At 46.2% G+C, this 19,366-nt stretch overlaps 1 protein-coding gene across 1 annotated transcript in view; it reads right to left on the bottom strand.

Moving 5' to 3' along the window:
* PITPNM2 (phosphatidylinositol transfer protein, membrane-associated 2) overlaps positions 1–15,721 on the bottom strand; it is a 36,626-nt gene extending 20,905 nt beyond the window's left edge. Inside the window, exons 1-8 of the mRNA XM_008939215.1 lie at positions 15,572–15,721; positions 11,799–11,903; positions 10,827–10,897; positions 7,279–7,523; positions 6,611–6,800; positions 5,425–5,544; positions 4,920–5,131; positions 77–252 (exon numbers count right to left, since the gene is read on the bottom strand). Coding sequence (XP_008937463.1) covers positions 77–252; positions 4,920–5,131; positions 5,425–5,544; positions 6,611–6,800; positions 7,279–7,523; positions 10,827–10,897; positions 11,799–11,903; positions 15,572–15,632 — 1,180 coding nt within the window. The 5' untranslated portion in view covers positions 15,633–15,721. The remainder of the gene's footprint in view (positions 1–76; positions 253–4,919; positions 5,132–5,424; positions 5,545–6,610; positions 6,801–7,278; positions 7,524–10,826; positions 10,898–11,798; positions 11,904–15,571) is intronic.
* Positions 15,722–19,366: the final 3,645 nt, after the last annotated feature.

Genomic DNA, 19,366 nt, shown 5'->3' with positions numbered 1-19,366 from the left:
AATAAATATTAAATATAAATGTTTGGGTTTTACCAGTTTGTCTCATCAAATTACTGCAGTTTACATCAGGACTTACTGTCAAGAGCTGGAATGACAGTTTTCCGCAGTGCAAGAATCAGACCCAAGGGAGAACCAAAGAGGAAGAAGTCAGTGATCTCAAATTCAAACTTCCCAATATTTCCTCCATCCAACATTGTCGAGCTGCTAGATCGCCTGGAGCCTGGGTCGTTTCTCAGAACACTAGAATGTAAACTGGGACAAGAACAGAAAATAAAGTGAAAATTTTATTCGTGCTGTGTTTTCATAATTGAAGGCTGGATTAGTGACTGACAGTGGACATTATTTCTATCTCTTCAGTGAAGGAACTGTGTCAATCAACCCACCACGCCTCAGCACTGCAGTTTATACTAGTCAGTAAAACATCCCCTCAAACAATTACCCCATTACACTGGCATAATTTAGACTGTACAAATTCAAGCTTCAAGTGGGTTCATTTACACACTCCTGTCTCCTCCAAATGTTTTTTTTCTCTGAGGAGTCAAAATCTTGGTTGCTGCTAGGAGGATAGTCATTTGCACAATAAAATACCCAGCAAGCCCAAATTACTAGAGCAGCAGGGGGGAAAAAGCAGCTCTACAGTGAATCACATCCATTCCACTTGTTACTGCTATGCTTTCTGGGTGTCAACATTTGAGTTCCTTCCATCACCTTGTTCTCAAATGTCGTGGAAAGCTGTGCTTACCCATTTCTTCCTCGTGGAAGTAGTTGGACAAATGTTATAGGATTGAAAAGGAAAAAGAAAATGGGAGGGGAAAGAGAAAGAATGATCAAAGTCTGCAAGAGGGTTTTGAATATTTTTGTGCACCAAGTTTGCACCACAGCTTCCACCCGTGTGTATGGCATCCACTGGGAGTGGGAATGTGGGTCATTCACTCAGCAGCCACGTAGCACCTTCTATTTACCATGCACCCAGGACCTTCCTATTTCTCTCCTGACCAAAAGCCCACATCTGCCAGAGTTATTACCAAACTACCTCCCAACTTCAGTCCAACAACTCGAGGTAACTCAACATTTGAACACTCACGACCTTTGTTTTGAGTAAGTGATTTCTTGCACACAGAACAGAATCAAGTAGAATTGAATCAAATAGAATCAAGTCCAATCACCATGGTTGGAAAGGACCTATAGGATCATCAAGTCCAACCCTCACTCCAACACTTCCCCAACCACCAGACCATAGCCTCAAGTGCTGCATCTACTTGTTTTTTGAACGCTGTACTTAAAAAGAATGATGATATAACACATGTCTGGACACCTGAAAGAGGGAGGGAGACCCAATGTGTTTTCAAATTTCAACCTGTGTGCAGCACAGGCTGGGCAATACAGAGGTTTAAACCCACTTGTCCCTTGGACACTGAGGAAAAAGAATCAGGAACTCCTTGATGAAAATCCTGGGGATCATCCCCCCCCCATTAGGAAGAGGTGCTTGTTTGCAGTCTAGATGTAGATTAGACAGTGAAATGACAGATGTGTAACACTAAGAACCTGGTTCACATAAAGGTTTTGGAAATTCTTTTGTTACCACCCAAAAGCAATAAGCTGCAATTTCTATTGCTCTCCAGGTTCTCCAGATTCAGATGGAAGCCCTGGAGTCAGGAAGGACACAAATCCAACAGTCTTGTCAGCTCTGTGGCAACAAGTCAAAATCCCAGGTGGCGCCCAGCCTTTGCTGTGTCTCTGTATGCAAGAGCACTTGCTCATCAAAGCCCCTTCTGAAGGCAGCGTCCCAGCACTGCTGCACTCATGGAAATTGGGGCTGCTCCCTCCCCACCCTCTGCAGCACCGGGGCAGCTGCTCACTCACACTCCTCCCCTGCAATAGCTGCTCAATAAATGAGAGGCTGCAACACTCACACGTTTGAGAAGAAAAATGGGTTTCACTTGGGCTTTGTTTTCCTGTTTTGGCACATAACGCATCAGCCCAGTCGGCACCTCTGCTGTACCTTGCTCCCCAAGACCTCTGCTGAACCTTGCTCCCAAAGGGTGCTAAAAACCTTTCTTCTCATGCCTCAGTGGCACATACTCCCTACAGGTGCACCTATGTACACACATGGCACGATCCTCCCAGTTACCAACCACAGGGAAGCGAGAAGCTTACTCATGCCAGACACACATATCGTGGAAAGTCAAAATAGTGATGCCAAAAGCCAGAGGAAGGGGAGGTTAGAGCAGCGACAGCTAAAACGAGCACGTTCCCATTTCTGTGATGTGAATGAGCTTCCCTGAGATCACCCTGCCAAGATGTACGATGCTGAAACACACTGAAAAGCAAGGCACCTTGCTGAAGCTACAGTTATTTTCGCTGACAAGGCTGCAATGCATTAAGCTTGCTGTGTGTAGGGAATACAATGTTAGAACTCCCTCAGTTCAACATGATTCACACAAAGGCACAAAAGGAAAGACTGCCCTGACGGCAGGTGTGTTAGGGCAGGATGGGTGCAGGGGGGTCTTGGTGTACTCCCCCCATCTTCTCACAGCATCTCTTCACTGGGAACGGAAGAGAAGAGAGCACTCAGACCACTAAGCAATTCAGACACCTTCTCTCTTTTAGCAGGAACTTTCCAGTCTTTTTAACAATCAAAAGAAATGAGAGCCAAGGGGAACTCTGAATCCATCATGCTCCCAAAAACCTCCAGTGCCCTGTTCTCCCTTTAAAAAAAAAGCAGCAGATGTACTGTGTGCATTAATTAACCAAGAGCTTATGGATTTCAGAAGCAAATCAACTCATTTACAATAATACAAGTACAGCACAGCCAGAAATAATGTAGTTGTGCAGAAGGACTGAATTTAAAAATAAATGTGTGATTGTAATCTCCAGATGCTGCTCTGGCTTGCTGGGCACTATCCCAGAGAAGCGGGTAGGTCTGATACACGAATAAAAAGGAGCGTTTGGCACAAGCTGGACTCAGCAGTCGGCGTGGACAGAGAGGCCCCTGTGTGCCAGGCTGCCTGTCTGCTGAGCCCATCAGGCAACCTTGGCTCTGTTCTGCTATCTCCTGCAGGAAGCCACGTCACACCAGGGCTTGGGCTCTGAATGGGAAATCATGACTTGGTGACAGAGATGCCACCAGGACACGCTGCTGCCAGCGCTGCTCGGTCACGACGGCTGTAAGCACAAGGCCCAGGGCTGGGTGGGACTCTGCTGTCCTGCAGGATGGGAAGAGGTGAACCACTGCCCCTGAGCCAACAGCCAGGGAGCAGAGGGGCAGAGGTGCAGGGAGAGCTCACACAGCAGCTTCAACCTGCCCCTTTCCCTCAGGGACTCTTGCTTTTGAGCTGTGAGAAGAGACTCGTTTTTGACCCAAAGTCTAAAGGTAGATTTAAAAACATATAGAACTCTAAAAGAAAGAAAGATGCACCAATCCACCAGCACACTGACCACCAACAGTGCCTGCCCAGGGACTCCCAAGGGCTTCAAGCTGGGAGCAGGCACAATCTTTCAGGGATGGAGCAGGAAGGACGATGACAGAGCTATCTGAAATGATGACCTGCAATCCATTATCCACATCAGGCCCAGTGCTTACCCTGAACTCGATTTAAAACTGCATCAAGATGCTGGCCCACCTCCCTTAGCTGGGGCCGTGCCCCTGAGGTCAATAACAAGGAGGAGAAAGTACATTTTTGCATGACTCAGATTTTTTCCTGTAGTACAGGAGGCTGTTTCGATAAGGTAAGAACAAGAGACTGATTGCCTTTTATTAACCTGCTGGAAATTGCTGAGCAGCTTATTGTGGTTTTTGTAAATGCAGCTGTCTTTCTGAATATAGCATCTCTGGGCACCAACAACATTCACTTTGATACTTTCTCCTGTGAATCTTTTACAAAAGGGCCCCTGGCATGGTAGGACAAGAGTCCCTGTGCTGGAACAACAACTGCAAGTAGTGAAGGAGGGGCAGAAGTGCAGGACAAACCTTCAGCCCAGCACAGGACAAAAGGAACAGCCTTGGACACGACTGCAGTGCAGACAATGGTGTTTGCTGGTGGGGGAGCATTGCTCCTCAGTACCTGGGACATGGGGGAAAAGGGATTAATAGTATCTTGCAGTTTCTCCAAGCCTGCAGGAGGAAAAGGTCTGGGCTGTCCAGTTCCACAGGAAGATGATTCAGTCATAAAAAGCCTCCAGGCTTACAGAAGTAATCCCTGAACTATCAGCAGCAAGGGAAAGACTATTATGAAAATTTCATTGGTTTTGTTAACAGATACATTTCTGAAAGTCCATTTGAAGAAGCTTAGGAATGTAATATTAGGGGCTTTGAGAGTGAGCACAGTCCCCTGGCTCTGCTCCACACAGAGAATTTGGGTTGCTTTGCCAAATAGTCACACAGACAGAACAATCCTCATGTGCAATTGAAGGTTGTTCCATGAACCAGCCAACCAGTTAGGGTTCAACATGTCTCATCCAGAGCATCCTGCCACCATGACAGCAGAAACCTCCTCCTGATACAGGAAAGGGTGCTGCAATTCACACCTGAACGAGGCCAAAATTAAAGGATACTCAGCTCAAAGCCACCTTTCCCAAGAACAGGCCAGCTGACTCAACATCAGCTTTCAGGGATACTTGAGAATTGATACAACACTGGATCCCCAGTTCTGCTTCACCATCTTCCCTCACACGATTTCTACATTTGCCTTAGGACCTTCAGATGCAGTAGAGCAGCTGGATTCTCTCACTGCCACTCAGCAAGAGAGCTGTTCATTTTTTTTTGTATATACAACACACTGAAATCTATACCCTCTAACCTCAATGAAACACTTTCCTCCACCTTGCTTATCACAGGATGACAAAGCAACGTTTGGGTTTCACAGCAGCACTGATCTCAGCTCCAGAATATTGTTGGTGCTGCTCCATTAGAACCTTACCTGGAAAGAAAGGCTTGGTGCTGCTTTATCGTGTCCAGTTCATAGGTGGATGAATCACTCCTTTTTCGTGGCAGCTGCTTCTTTGGATCTTCTCCGTTGCTACGGGGAATATCAATGTTGCTCCTGCTGAGGTGTCTGCTGGCTTCCAGATTAGAGCCACTGGAACAATAGCTGTTGTTCACCGTTATCCCAGGAGACAGGAGGTCGGTATCCTGGGATTTGAAAGCCATGGATTTAGCACTCTAACAGCTGTATCAGGAATACACCCACATTACAACCTTCTCCTTCCATCCTCCTTTCCCCATCTACCCCAAGATCCAGTTGAGGGCAATACGGTATCTCAGACCAAACCACTTCCTATGGGTGTGGATGATGCTTCACACCAGAGGGTGAAGTAACCCTGTTCAGAGCAAATGCTCCCAAATTGAGACAATAAGCACCTTAAGACACACAGAGGTGCTGTGGCCAGCAGATCTGTTCCCAGCAGACCCAGGACCAGCATTACCTGGACACTCACAACGCTTCCTCGCCGACTGCTGTTCTGGCTCTCGGACACAGTCTGGTTGCTGTAGCATAAGGCATCAAATCCCAGGATTCCTCCAACACAGTCCCCTACCAAGCAGACCTGAAAATGGGCAGGAGGAGAAAAATCAAAAAGCCCCTTAACTTCATTTCAGAGCTGGCACAGTTAAACAGAGTGCTGGATTATACCTCGGAGAGCTGCAGTAGCAGGATGCCCAGTGCTTTCAGCAGTACAACCATTCAGTCCCTGAACTTCCACTCACACCCTGCAGATCTTGTTAGCAAACTTGGCTAATGTGTTCTGGCTGCTCCCACCAGCTGACTGGAGTGAAGTGAAAGCAACACAGAGCACCAACCATGGCACTAACTCCAGCCTCAGAAAACCAAGCTTGAGTCCCCCTTTGCCAGCAGTCCATGCCACTCCAGGCAAGCTTCCCTGTGCTTCTGCCCTGTCTGCACCCTGAGGAGATAACTCTGTCCTGCCTCCAAGGGCACTGAGCAGACAGGCACAATGAAACATGGAGACCCCTGGGTAGGAGAGGGCTCCTGGGGCCCTGGGCGCAGCGCTGGCTGGGAAGAAGCTCAGGGTGGATAAATGATACTAGAGCAGCACAACGTGACAGCTAATCCAACAGCTCAAACCTCGTGGGGCTAGAGAGTCACTTTGCTCACAGAGGTGTGAGGTTCAGTCATGGTCTTTTACAGGGTACAGCAGCTGCAGTGTCTCCAAAAAAAACCCACCTCTGCAGCAGCTCCAGCACAAGCTGCTGAAGGGCCTTTGCAGACAGGAATGCTTAAACAGCCTTGGGTTGCAAGGGGAGCAGAAACCATGTGTAGTAACAAAAGTAGCATTCCTGATTTGGAAAGGTGTGTCACACTGAAAATTGATTAAGTTCACAGCTTTGTAGCTTCATTTCTGAACAGAAGCTCAGACTTTGCTTTGAATCCCAAAGGTTCAAGACGGAGCATAAGCAATAATCTCTCTCTCTCAGAAAGAAAGAAATGGAAGCACAACGCTTTCTTACTGTGGCTCAACACTGTCATGTTTCTATCCCTCCTGAGAGATTAATGGAAAAGACAGCTTCAAAAATGATTCTGTGATTCTATGAAAAGGAAATTGCCTTGCTTGCTCTTCCCTTCAGCGTGGCCACAGACAGCCACTGGCTCACCTGGCCGTTGAATGACATGCCCTCCTGGGACCTGATGAACTCGCTGTAGGCCTGGTTGGCTCTGATGATGACTGTGGCTACTGCTTCTTGGTACTGTGGGGATGAGGTTGCTAGCAGAGGGAGTGCAGCAAGGGGAATGTGATCCTGGCTGTTGGACAGGCAGCCTTCGTCATAGCTATATGGGCTGAGGCTGGAGAGGGCAAGAGATGTTGGAAATATTCAGTTTAATGTACAGTGGGGAAAACCATTTGCAGACAGTGCAGTCAGTCCTGCAGTTCATTAAAGAAAAGCCTCCAGATAGAAAGGCCATTTATTCCACTGTGAAGGGGTGAGAGCTTAATAAATCTTTCCCTCCCATCAAACGTAAATCTTCAAGGACAACATACTTACACTGACAGAACAACCCTCAGACAAGGAATTAAAGCCTTAGTATTTATTAGATTAATTAGAATAAATCAATCTCAGAACGCTTGCTGCATGATTACTGTATTCACTGCAAAGGATGAAATGGAGATTGAATACCTCACTAGTATATTAATAAATGCATTCTAAAAGCATGGTCAGAGCTTTCAATACCACATGCAGAACATTTTAGGGAAGCAAATTAAAAAAAAAAAAACCAGGAGGTAAATTTTGTGTCTTTCTGTGACACAGTAGCATCAACTTACCTGGACACCAGTGAAAATGCTTCAGAGCAAATGGCTGGGCAAGGGACAAGCCTGATGGCAATGTGTCCCAGAGCAGCTGGGTAATGCACCCTCATCACCGTGTCAAACACTGTGGTGATGGTGTTCACATCCCCCTGCTTGGAGCTCTGGTCGCCACTTCCTGAGTCCAGGATGTTCCCTCCATGGAGTACCAAGAGGAGGACATGGATTTTACTTGGCTGCATTAAAGGCTGCACTGATTCATCCTACACAGGAATAAAAGAGAGCATGGTAGAAAAGCTCACGTTACAAAGAGGTTTGATTTGGTCAAAGTGCATTTTATGCAAATCTTATCACCTTTTCCTCTCCAAGCTCACACATGGTATGTACCATAAATGCACTACCCATACCAAATCCAGCTAGGGATGAGGCAAATGACAACCTATGAAGACAGGTATTTCCAGCAGAAACAGTATTAGCCACGATTAGCCTTGGCAAACCCCATCTAGAAGGCTGAGTTCAGTTTGGGCTTTCCACACAAAGATCATTCCAGTGTGAGAAGGACCACAGAAAGAAGCATGGAGACTTTCTGGACAGAGACTGAAAGAGTTCAGCTTGATTTGCTTTGCAGAGCTACCCAAGAATGAAATGCTTGCTCTCCAACACAGCACAGATGAGTGAAGAAAGCTTGGGAGAGGAGAGAGACACCTCAGTCAAAGGACAGTGGAGGCACAAGCACAAGAGTCTGAACAGATCCTGCATGAGTGCAGACTGGAGATCAGGTTTCTAAACATGGGAGAGATAAGTTTCAGAATAACATCTGCAGGTTTGTGGGTAAGAAACTAAACTGTCTTCAAAAAGGAATGTCCTTAACTTATGGAAATGGGGACGGGATACATCTGGATAGAACAGTTGAGAACTTGACTGCTCCTTCCAGGTCTCTCACCCTACACACGTGTGTGCCCAAACTCACCCACACAGCCTCAGCCTAACTGACTGTTCTAAGCTGAAGGAATGATGAAAGCAAAAATAAGAGTCATAAAATTGTAACCAGGTAACAAGGCAGCAGTAAAGATATTATTTGTGTGCATTGGGGTGGAAAAATAAAGAAACAAAAGATGAGTGTTGCTTTCTGTTAGGGTGCTGAGCTCAGCTAACAGTAAAATGCATTCAGCAAAATTAACAAATGAGATCAAACAGGTCAGCAAGTGGCAAGTTATTGGGAAAGAAGCTGTAGGAAGAGATCAGCGATTGCATCTGTTTGCCTACAACAGAAGTTATAAATAAGACTTGAGATTTGCTTACACTGTTATAAAAGAGGAACCAAAAAGAAAAAAACTTCAAGACCCCATGACCCAAGGACTTGCCAACATCTGGCTGGGAGATTGCTGCACAAACACAGCAAAGGTTTCTATTTTGGCTGTACAAATCATTTACTTATGATGTTGAATCAATTCCTTGCCTGAACAGACAGGCTGCAGTTTAGGGGAAGGAGGGAACTGTGTCTGAACTATGACTCTAACTCCAGAGAGGATTATCACCAAGTGCCCTGCCAGAAGAGCTGAAGCCCAATCCTGATGCCCCAGGAGCAGGTACAAGAGCATCCATTTGTACTGGCTGCATATTATAACACAACTTAGCAGTAAATGGATCTTTTTCATATCCATTTGCTATCAAGGCTTTCAGTGTTTACAGCTCCCATACAGACTCAAATCCCCCATGCCAACACCTCCAAGGTATGTGAAAGCAGGTACTGATCTTTCCTCCTGTGTCTGATCCCTTGTACTAGCAGGGACAACATTTGAGAACATCCTGGGCAGCTCCCTGTTGAGGCAGAGAAATAGCCTTTGGGAGGGGGTGTGGAAGGGGTGGAGGGCAGCAGTATTTTCCATATGGCAAATTCTTATAATTTTAGCATTTTTAGTCACCTATTGTCCTTTGAGCAGTGACTGAGTCCCTGACAAGCCTCCTGGTGGGAGGAGAGCATGCCCAGGCACACATTAGCAACTAAACAACTAGCTTACATTTTTACCAAGTAATGTTAAAGCATGTCTTAATACACAGCCCATCAGAAGGATTACAATTCACATCCCAGTCTGCAATAAAGATTTTTGAGACCTCCTGCATAAGAATGGCCTTTAATTATTTAGTACCATTACATTGTATTAATGCCTGCTCTTTAAACCTTCTCTGATTCCAGTTTACAGTGCCTGTAAAGTGAACTTTTGCCTGCTGGAGGATGAGAGGAGCGCTCTCAGCACGTCTCAGCACTGCTTCTGCTTTCAGACAAGTGTTTTAAGTGCTCATTTAAACAACAACGTTCAGTCACCAAGCTCAGGTCTCCCAGAAGTTTATCAGCAGTCGTTTGGAGGCATCTTCCCCTTCCAGGTCATTAACCTCTGCTCTTGACATAAGTGGGGAATATTCAAGCAGCTGCTGATCGGTTTAGGGGCAGAGATATTTAAATCCTCCTTGTAAGATCTAGAGTCTCTTAAGACACCTGACTCCTAAACAACCTTTTGTTGATGTAGACTCTTAACCTGAAAAATCACTGCAATGGTGGCTAGGAATGTCATACTATTTTAGTAGACTGTTTGTGAACAGCTACAAATAACTGCCACCTTCATCTCACTTTGAACTCTGTTCTTTTTCTAAGAGGAATAAACAGAAGGGGGTTGAGTTTGTACAGTCTCTGAAGAAGGCAAGTTCTCCAAATGATCCTGAGCTCTAAGAGAAATCTTAGGGCTGTGACTTGACTATCTTGAGGTGGCTAGAGCTGTTCCCCTCCCTAGTCACACACTCTCCTCATAGTTCTTGAGCTCTCAGTCTATTACAAAAAAGCAAAGCCACCATGAACTTCCAGGCTGGCACACAGAATAATGCCAAACCCACTCGCATGGTCTTTGATAGACCACGACCTGAGTTAGGCACTCTGCCAGCAGCTCCATCATCTCTGCAGCACAGATGGGCAGGTGCTTTAAGGGTAGGATGAGTGTAGCCACTCCAAGATGCACTGTCTCACTAAGAGACCTGAAAAGTCTGTATGTGCAGGTCTAGAAAGCCAGAGCACGTGTTGACATGGTATTATTTATCTGTCCTTTTATCCAGAGCACTGACACAGGCTATGCTGTAACTGCCTTCCAGACAAGACCCTGCTCAGCTCCAAAGAGTGGCCACAGCTGAGCTGTGCTCACTTGGAGCACTGCAGTAAGGTGGTCCCCCTGCTCCCACACCCATGCTGCTCACTCAGCAGTAGCAGGATAGCTCTAGCCAGCAGCGTCTCAGGCTGCACTTATCCCCACAGGATTAGTAGTTTTTTCCAGCTGGATATCTGCTGCTGCCTGCAAACTACAGAGCATTTTCTATACGATGCTCAAAAGATGGGTGAAATAACCCCCCAAAGCCAGCCGTGAAGCACACAGCACACTGGCGTGGCTTGGAACAACACACAAAGCCAAGATGTTGCTCACAACAAAGGGAGCCCTTCACTCCACGTACCCCATGTACCCCCTGCCCCCCAACATATTCCAGCAACAGCAGATCTCATGACAAGAAAACGAAGCACTTACTTCAATGATGCTGAGCCTCTCCACGCTGGAGCCAACGTGGTACTCTGCTGACGTCTCGTGGTACAAGTCACCTGGAAGCACAGAGGTTTGAAACGTCAGCCCTGCGAGATGCTATTTGGCAGACACTCTTCCATAAAGGCACTGTTTGTGCCAATGCCTCTAAGCCTCTTCTGCCTTAATTATATTATTAATCTCCTTAATTATTTCATCAAATTGCCCTCTCCCTCCCACACACCTCTTTCCACTCGAGAAGCCTGGGCAATGCTGGGTCACTTATCTGCCAGCACTTTGTCCTAACCTCAGTAAGCACTGAGGACATTAGTGAGCTCTCCTCTCATTACAGCAATCCAGTATCCCTGCTTTATTAAGGATGGCAACAATGGGAAAGCCCTGCACAATTGTCAGAAATGATTGGCTTGTGGGAAAATAAAAGGAATTGCTTGAACTGTGCTGGGGGAGCAGAGATCTGATGCGCTCACACGTCTGTGCCTACACAGACTGACTTTGTAGCAGAAAGCCTCAGTGTCATCTTTCCCTGTGCTGCTACACGAATCCATCTGGCTGAGGAGCCAGTTTCCTTTCAAAATTCTGTAATGGTGAGCAGAAAATAAAACCGAGGCAGATACAGGCAAGAACAAAGGATGGAGGAAGAGGAAAGAAGAGTCAGGAGAAATTCAAGTCATTCAAAACAGAGCTGGAATGTTTCATCATTATACAAGAAAATCCTGGCTGTTGCACAAAGGAGTCTAACCAACACAGAAAATGAAAGAGAATCAAGAGCTACCCCAGCTCCCACCAGGCAATTCTTTTTCAGCATTGCTGGGCAGTCATTTTTATGTCTGTCTCAGCTTCTCCTTTTGTGAGATAAGGATAACAAGTTTTACCTTTTTCAGAATGTGGCTGTAACAATTGCCTGGAAATACTGTAAAATATCACATGAAGTTTTTACTTAAAAAAAAAAAAAAAATTTACCCTGGACATCATCACATTCAGGGGTTTCAATTTTATCCATCAGGTCATTGGAACTCCACTTGGTTATTTCTTTCGGGAACAGTTCCTCATTGTCAGACAAGTCCTCTTTAAAAAAGCAGATTTTTTGAGAGTCATACACACACAAATATGTAAACAGAAAAGGGCACAGAACAGAACTTTAAATAAAAGTAAGGCTTCATAACTCTATGTAATCTTATAAACATTTGCATGGCTTAAGTCAAAATAAAACATGATACTTTACCAGCTTTTGTTATACAGAAACCAAAGCAGCTTTTGAGAAGTAAATAAAATGTTTTACTTGCATGTTTTTAACAAACAAAACTCCTCAAGCTTGGAAAAAATAACAGGGATTTTTACTGCCACCATTTCTGGTACCAGGTTTGACATCTTTCTTGCCATACATCCTGATGATGCTGAAGCAGCCAGAATGCTCCAGTACAGGAGAGGACAAAGCAAGTTTTGCTGCTGGGACTCTCCCAGACCTGTCTGGAAGCTGTGAGATGTCTTTGGGGGAGCAGTGACAAGGATCACTAACATTAACAGGATCAAGCACCTAAAAAGGCATGAGTAAGGAAGGAAACATGAACTCCTTAGGCTATCTTTAGCCTGATTTCCTTAGGAGATGAGGCTTGTTTGATCACACTGAGTGCATGTGTCTGCCATTTCCCTCCTACCTCAGGATCTTGTGATATCCCCTGGCTCAGTTCAGCTACAGTTGATGAAGAATAAGGGTCTCCAAAATATTATGATCCTAGAAGCTTATGTTCCTGGCAGCTGAGCCCTGTGAAGGCATCACTGAACAGGCCATCAGCAGCTGTAGCACGAGAAGAATTCCTCCCAGTGTCTGCACTGGACACCCCCCAACAGCCCCTGCCATGCCTGCTGGCCTGGGCTAGGTGTGGACACGTGTGGACTTCCCCCATGAGAGGCTGAACTCGCTTTCAGCCCAAGCCTGGACACAGGGCAGCCAGTCTGGAGCTGAGAAAGGGCTCACAAAAAGTCCATGTCAGACCAGAGGTCTGAGACAGCACCAGCCCAATGGCTGCTGTGTGAGGTGAGAGCTCAGGGCCAGTGAGAGCTGGGCAGGACACCACACAGCTTCACACTCCCTGCTTAATCCTGCCACGTTCCTGGGAGGGAAACAGAGCTCTGGAGCTCCCACCAGAACCCATGGGAAACCAAACCACAGCAATGCTTGTCCTGCAAGGACGCCTTTGCTAGGGCTTGCCGTTTCCTTTCCCCCCCATACCCCCCTTCTCTTTTCTTTTTTCACACTGAGGATGTACCTCTTACCATTACAGAGGTTAAGTGCTTTCTAATTCATTTATTGCTCCACGCTTAGTATTTCTTCCCTGAAAATTTTGGGTTTGCAAATTTAATAAAGAGTTATAAACGTAATAATAACAACAGTAATTACAGATGTCTTGATGATCTAAAAGCTGTAATCTTCAGAGTCCCAGAGTAGAATTCCCCCTTCCCTGTTGCTGTACAGTTACTAAGAAAATAATTAGTTGGAAGAATTCTCAGATGGGGAGCAAAGAGACTAGGAAATTCTTTTCAGCAAATCTAAGCAATAGCTTAAAAAAAATAAAATATATACATATGAAGGGGATTAAGTGCCAAGCAAAGACTAATTTTTTTATTTCTATTTACAGTTTGACCATAAAAAAAGAGCAACCTGGAAACTACACATCAGCATGCCATTTGCTTTTTCATCTATGGAAACAAATTGAGTAGATCCCCATTTCCCTGCACAAGGCAGTGTGAAGCTACCTGTTCAGAGCAAGTGGGAAGCACAAGCATGCAACACACATGCTGGCAGGGAATTAAGAGGAAGACTGCACCCAAAGCTCCTCCAGCAACTTAATCTAAATATTAAACTTATTTCCTTGAGAGGTTTAATTACAGCCCTTATTGCTGCTCAAGTGATCCCTGAATGGGATATGACTCTCATTATTAGCATTTATTACAGGATAGATATTAGATTTTACTGTATTTGTCACCATCTTTAGCAGAGTGTGCCAGTGAACAAGGATGAGTGGGAAGCCAGCGACAAGAAATCTTCTTGGGCTCAGGTTACACCCACTGCACGGCAAGGAAATGTGTGTGTAGAAGGGAAGCACTTCTGAGGAACTCTGCTTGGTGTTGACTCACATCCTGATCTGGGCCAGTTCCCATGGTACTGACCCCAGCAGGATGAGCTGCAAGCAGTGTTTCACCCTGCTCACAGAGCCACAGCTGGGACGAGGCATCGGCGGGTCAGGGGCTAGCACAGGGTCCCTCCCAAAGAGAGAAGGGAGGGCTGTGTTGAGCAGCACACACATCAAGGCTTCCCCTTTTCAAACCCAACTGGGTGGATTGCTGGGGACAATCTGTCTGTCAATGGAGCACGCTGTGTGCCAGCAGAAGGGGAGCTGCCTTTACTGTCAGCAAGCTCCTGGAAGCACTCTGACAGAGGTGCCCACACCAACTGTGGCACAAGGCTCATTTTTGTTAATTCTCCTTCCCAGGCCTGTCAGGAGCACATCAGGGATTCCCTGAGGGCCTGGACCCCAGGCAGGGCTGTCTCCATCTCAATTTTATAATTGAGTAATTAAATAAGCAAAGAAGAGGGTGGATAGCAATGATGCTGCTCTGATGACTCACTCCTCTTTGCCTGTATGCATATTGCCACAGTAAATCCCTTACACAGGGTTTGTAGATGCTACATACGCTAATAAAGCGAGACATTAAGTTGGCCCTTCTCCTTCCAGGCAAGAGACACATTCATCCCCTGCCTTGCACACATCCTGGCCATTCAAGCTGCTATTGTGCAAGTCCCTGCTCTACAACAGCATGCCACTTTCTAGCCCAGAATGTGAGATGCATGCCCAAATACGTGATGAGAGAACTCTTCTGCAAAATGACACTACCCGTTTTTTTGTGACTGAACTTTAGCTGAACATCAGTGAAATTCTGCTTTATGAAACTGAGGTGTCATCTTCCAACAACTGCATTTGACAGAAAGGTCACCAACTTCATCAGCACACATTGCACATCTAACTTAGATTAGCATTACAGGCTGAGAGAAGAGTCCATCTGTTGTCAGTAGAGACGGAGCCCTTCAGGTTTAAATACACACTAAGGACCATATATAAAATGAGTGCAGTGGAAAAAGGCTTCTTCACACACATGCACAGAGAAAAGAAATAACACAGCTTTCTCCTGTATGGATAGTCAAAATTAGTTGGAGAATTCTGGAATCAGCACGGATTAATTCTGGCACCTGAAGTACCTTGTTGCATTCACTATTGTAGCTCTTGGAACAGGAGAATAAAGAGTTAATAAAGGTAAACTTGGGTCTCTTCAGGCCCAGAAAGGATAATTAATCACACCTCCTACTGATTAAAAAATAAATTAGAATAATTGATCACACTGAATCAGAACCAGGAAGACACACCCACTGTCCAGTTAGTGCTGCTGAATTTTACCCACATCATTTACACCAAATAAAACACAGCTCCAAAGGTGAAGACTGTTCAAGACCCCTCAAACAGATCACGCTGAACCTGAAATGCTGCGTTAACCGTAGGAGTCTGCTGGGGATGCTTAGAGAAGCTGCACTGATGCTGCACAATCTTGGTAAGGAAAAGACTTCAAACAAAGCAAAAAAGTCTCGCTTCCTTCCCCACTCCCCCCCCACCCTCAGCGCCTTCCGTCCTCTTACCCCACCACTTCAGGCAACAACCGACGGCGATTTAGGCTCCACGTACCATGTGCATCAAAGAATTCATCATCTGAGCTGTCATCTGAATCCCTGGCAATGCTCTGCATCCTCCACTCGGAGATACTATGGCGTGAGGGACTTGCTGGAGGAAACAAAAAAGCCTTATGCGATACGCTACGTCGGCAAGAGGGAGAGTCCCCAACATGATCTTAGCTGAAGGAAGAGTCCTGTGTTCTCTCCAAAAATTCACTGCTGCAATATTAAACCCACAAAACCCCGATGATGCTGCTGTGATGTCAGTGTACCGCTTTACAGACCCTGTTTGTTTACTGTTGTTAGAACCTGCCAGCAAGATGCTACTTTAATGCAAGCTGTTTGTACCACTCTCGTGCTATTTTGAATGGCAGCTATTTATAATTGTTTGTAGGACGTGCAAAATCAGCTGGGTTTTAAAGTTTGCAATTAGGAAGGAAGCAGGCTGATTGGAAGCTTGCTCCATGCCTCTAATCAGCACACAAACCATGCCTCTGCTTCGCCAACTTTTGGGTGGGTAGCTAAGCAGAGCAGCCTGGATAGAAATAATCTGTTTTCTGGAAGGAAATTGCTTCCACACAAATTGGATTAGAGATCTATTTAAACTTGAAACTTGAATGATTTAAACAACACGCTATCCAAGTACTTCACAGGGAGCTGTCAGAGCGGCTGTCCTGACAGAGCAAAGAGAAAACCCAACAGTCCTTTTGATTCCTGCCTGCCCTCCCGTTCTCACACCTCTCTGCTCCCTTTCATTTCCCCCTCCAGAGTTCCCTGTGCAAAATAGAAACATATTACAACTTTTTCTTTTTTTTTTAATTCAGATATAATTTAGCAATGATCCAGCCTGAACTCTTCTGGGCTGAACTTGCTACAGAACAGCCGTCTGCCGAAGGGAACACTCCTGTAGAGAACGACAGGAGAGAGGGTTTCTCCTCTCTTCCAGATGGCTCTTGCATGTCACGAAGCGCTTGCAGCAGCCACCTCAACTCACACAGCAAAAACCTGAGGAGACTGACAAATTCTCACTCAGCATACACAAAGACCCTGAAAGGCTCCTGCTTACTGTGACAGCCACACACGAGCCGTTCCCTGCTGCTGCAGCAGTGTTAAACGTGTAAGTAAAATTCTCCTCATTCTGCTACCTGGTTGTCACGTGGGAAGAGGATGGAGACTCTGTGCAGAGTCATCTAATTGCAGCTCAGCATGGGCTCAGCAGCTCCCAACTACCCCACTGCCCATCCCTGGGGGAGCAGCCGGCGAGGGGCTGGCAGAGCAGAGCTCATCCACGCCGGAGTGACGTCAAGGCACTCGCATAATACTTGCTAAAAATAGAGTACAGAATAACATATGGGATGGCAACAAGGGTCTTGCTATCACCAGAGGTCTCGCTCGGATGGTATGGAAAGGTCTTTTGGAGGAAGGCATTGCTTTTTTCAGCTGGAGGCAGCGCTAAGTGGAGACAGCCCTTCTTTCTCCCATATGGTAATATGCTGCCAGCATGAAGGAGGATTAAAATATCTGCATGACGTACTTCCCAGCACATCACAATTCATTTCTTTCATTACTTTTTCATGTAAAAGCTGAGACATTCTGCAGTTTAAAAGGGATTCACGCTTTCCTACCAGTGAAAACCTTCAAGTGAAATCCTGAGAGGTCTGAAAACTACAGCTTCCAATGAACATTGGGGGAAGAGAGGGTTCAGAACACAGAGCGTAACGAGAGACAAGCACATCAATATACAATCCTGGTGCAAGCAAAGCAGCCAGCATTTTTACCTTTATACAATGATTTATGAAGCATCTGGTAGGTTCTTCCCTGGGGCTCACTCCAGTGAGTCATCGCAAGGTAAAACTACTGCTTGTCTCCCCTTCACCCCGTGATGAAATCAGTGATGGAGTGGTAAATAAAAATGGAGACTCAACTCACAATATTTAGTGCATATGAGAGATGGAGAAGCTTCACTCACCCAGATGTCCCCTTCCAGCGTCACTCGAAGAAATGCTGCCCCTTGGGGTTTTTCAGAAAAATCAAGATTTTTTTTTTTTGCCCTCTTGCTGTAAGAGCTACTAGTGCCTGGCTAAAAGGAGAGGGAACTGCTGAGGGTTCAAGCCTTCTGTCTGGAACTCACTGGGGATTCACCCTGTTCTACAGAAAGGTCTGAGCAAGGGAAGAGTTTAGTACAGCAAAGAGGTGACTGCCTAAGGAGAGATGAATGACGAAATTCAGGACGCAAAGCTGAACCCCTTACAGGGTATCCATAGGTGGGGCTTGGACAGCAAAATCCTGAAAGCTCCCTGAATGGTACTTAAAAGGGAACATAAACATGATCCATGGTCCCACCTCACCCCAGACTGAGAGGTTTGGTCTCCTAACAGCTACCACACATCATCACCAGTAGAAGGTAGCAGCTCCCATCCACTTGTTTTGGGGTACTTGCCTTAATCTCCCCAGCAGCTACATTGCAGCACCCATGGAGCCAAACACGCAGGTTTGAAAGGGATGGCATGTAGCAGTGTATCACCCTGGCTGGGGAGCATGGTGTGCCTGCTGCAGCTGCCTCCTGGCAATGAGAGGCAGTTGACAGTGACCCACAGCCCAGCTGGTTTGGGACACAGCAGACAAGCAGACATCCAGAGAGGGAACACACTGACGGACCAGGCCTTATAAAAGCCACCAGTGGTTCTTGGGTAACAAGGACTAACTCTCTCTGCACTGCTGTTTGTCTTCTTCTGAGACCCAACACTGCTAGCCAGCTGCTGTCTGCTCCTCTGCTGTTTGTTCATAGCTTCTTTGCTTTTGGGATTGGCAAGAATTCTGCCATGTGCCAGAGTCACAGTTATGGGATGACTAGAAACACTCCCAAACCCATAGTGGATCACCTGAGAAGACTGTCAAGAAGGTCTCCAAGTTAAAAGAACTCACAGCAGAACATGCATTGTCTCAGAGGTGCCAGCCACAAGCAGACATGGTCATACCTCCCCCAAAAGCCCAACCTCCATGCAGTTCAGAAGAGCAAGTCATCAGCAGCATCTTACCTCCTCTCTTTGAGGATCGTGAGGACTTGGAAGAGGTGGACCACTGCTTGGTGAGCGATCTCCCAGAGGCTGCTTCACTGTTGCCGGCAGCGTCCTCCGTGTCAACAGGTGAAACTGTGTTGGCTTCAACATCCTTCTCACCAGGGGTGTCTTTGACTCCGTGCTGCTCAGCGTCATTCTCACTGCAGAACTGGGCCATCTTCTGAGCCAGCATCAACTGTGCCTCCTTCTCCAGCTGCCGAATATCTTCAATGGTGAGCCCATACCACTCATCCTGCCAGCACCACGCCTGCCGATGGGCACGGACCATGACCTTCCGTAAGCCTGCAAAGCCAGAACGCCCATCACCAGTGCTACAAACTGCAGGGAGCAATGCATGCCCCTCCCCAGAACCTCAAGACACCACAGTGGCATTACCAACACAACGCTCTCAGCTGCAGCAAAGGACCCTCACTCAGGAAGTGCCAGGATGGCACACTGGTCATTTCATGTATTTTACTTATCTGCTCAGCTCTTGCTAACCAACCACGCACTGAAAAATCAGCCAGTCTTTTGTGACTGCTTTTAACTTGGGAAGTGATTTCCTAATTCTAGAACTTTGTTCTACGCCCACTCCACCAAGGAAGAGCCAGGCACAGGCCACAACTCCAACTACCATGAAGCTCTGGGAAGTTATAACTTTAGGATCCAGCCTTCAAAGTAAAGTGTGTTCCCAGAAGAAAATAAAAATAAAAAAAGCCAACATCATCAACAAAAAGCATTGATTTATT

This window comes from Merops nubicus, unplaced genomic scaffold (assembly GCF_000691845.1).
Source record: "Merops nubicus isolate BGI_N331 unplaced genomic scaffold, ASM69184v1 scaffold15034, whole genome shotgun sequence".
NCBI classification, from domain to species: Eukaryota; Metazoa; Chordata; class Aves; order Coraciiformes; family Meropidae; genus Merops; species Merops nubicus.
The sequence above is the reverse complement of the archived record's forward strand: the minus strand, read 5'-3'. Positions and strand labels throughout refer to the sequence as shown.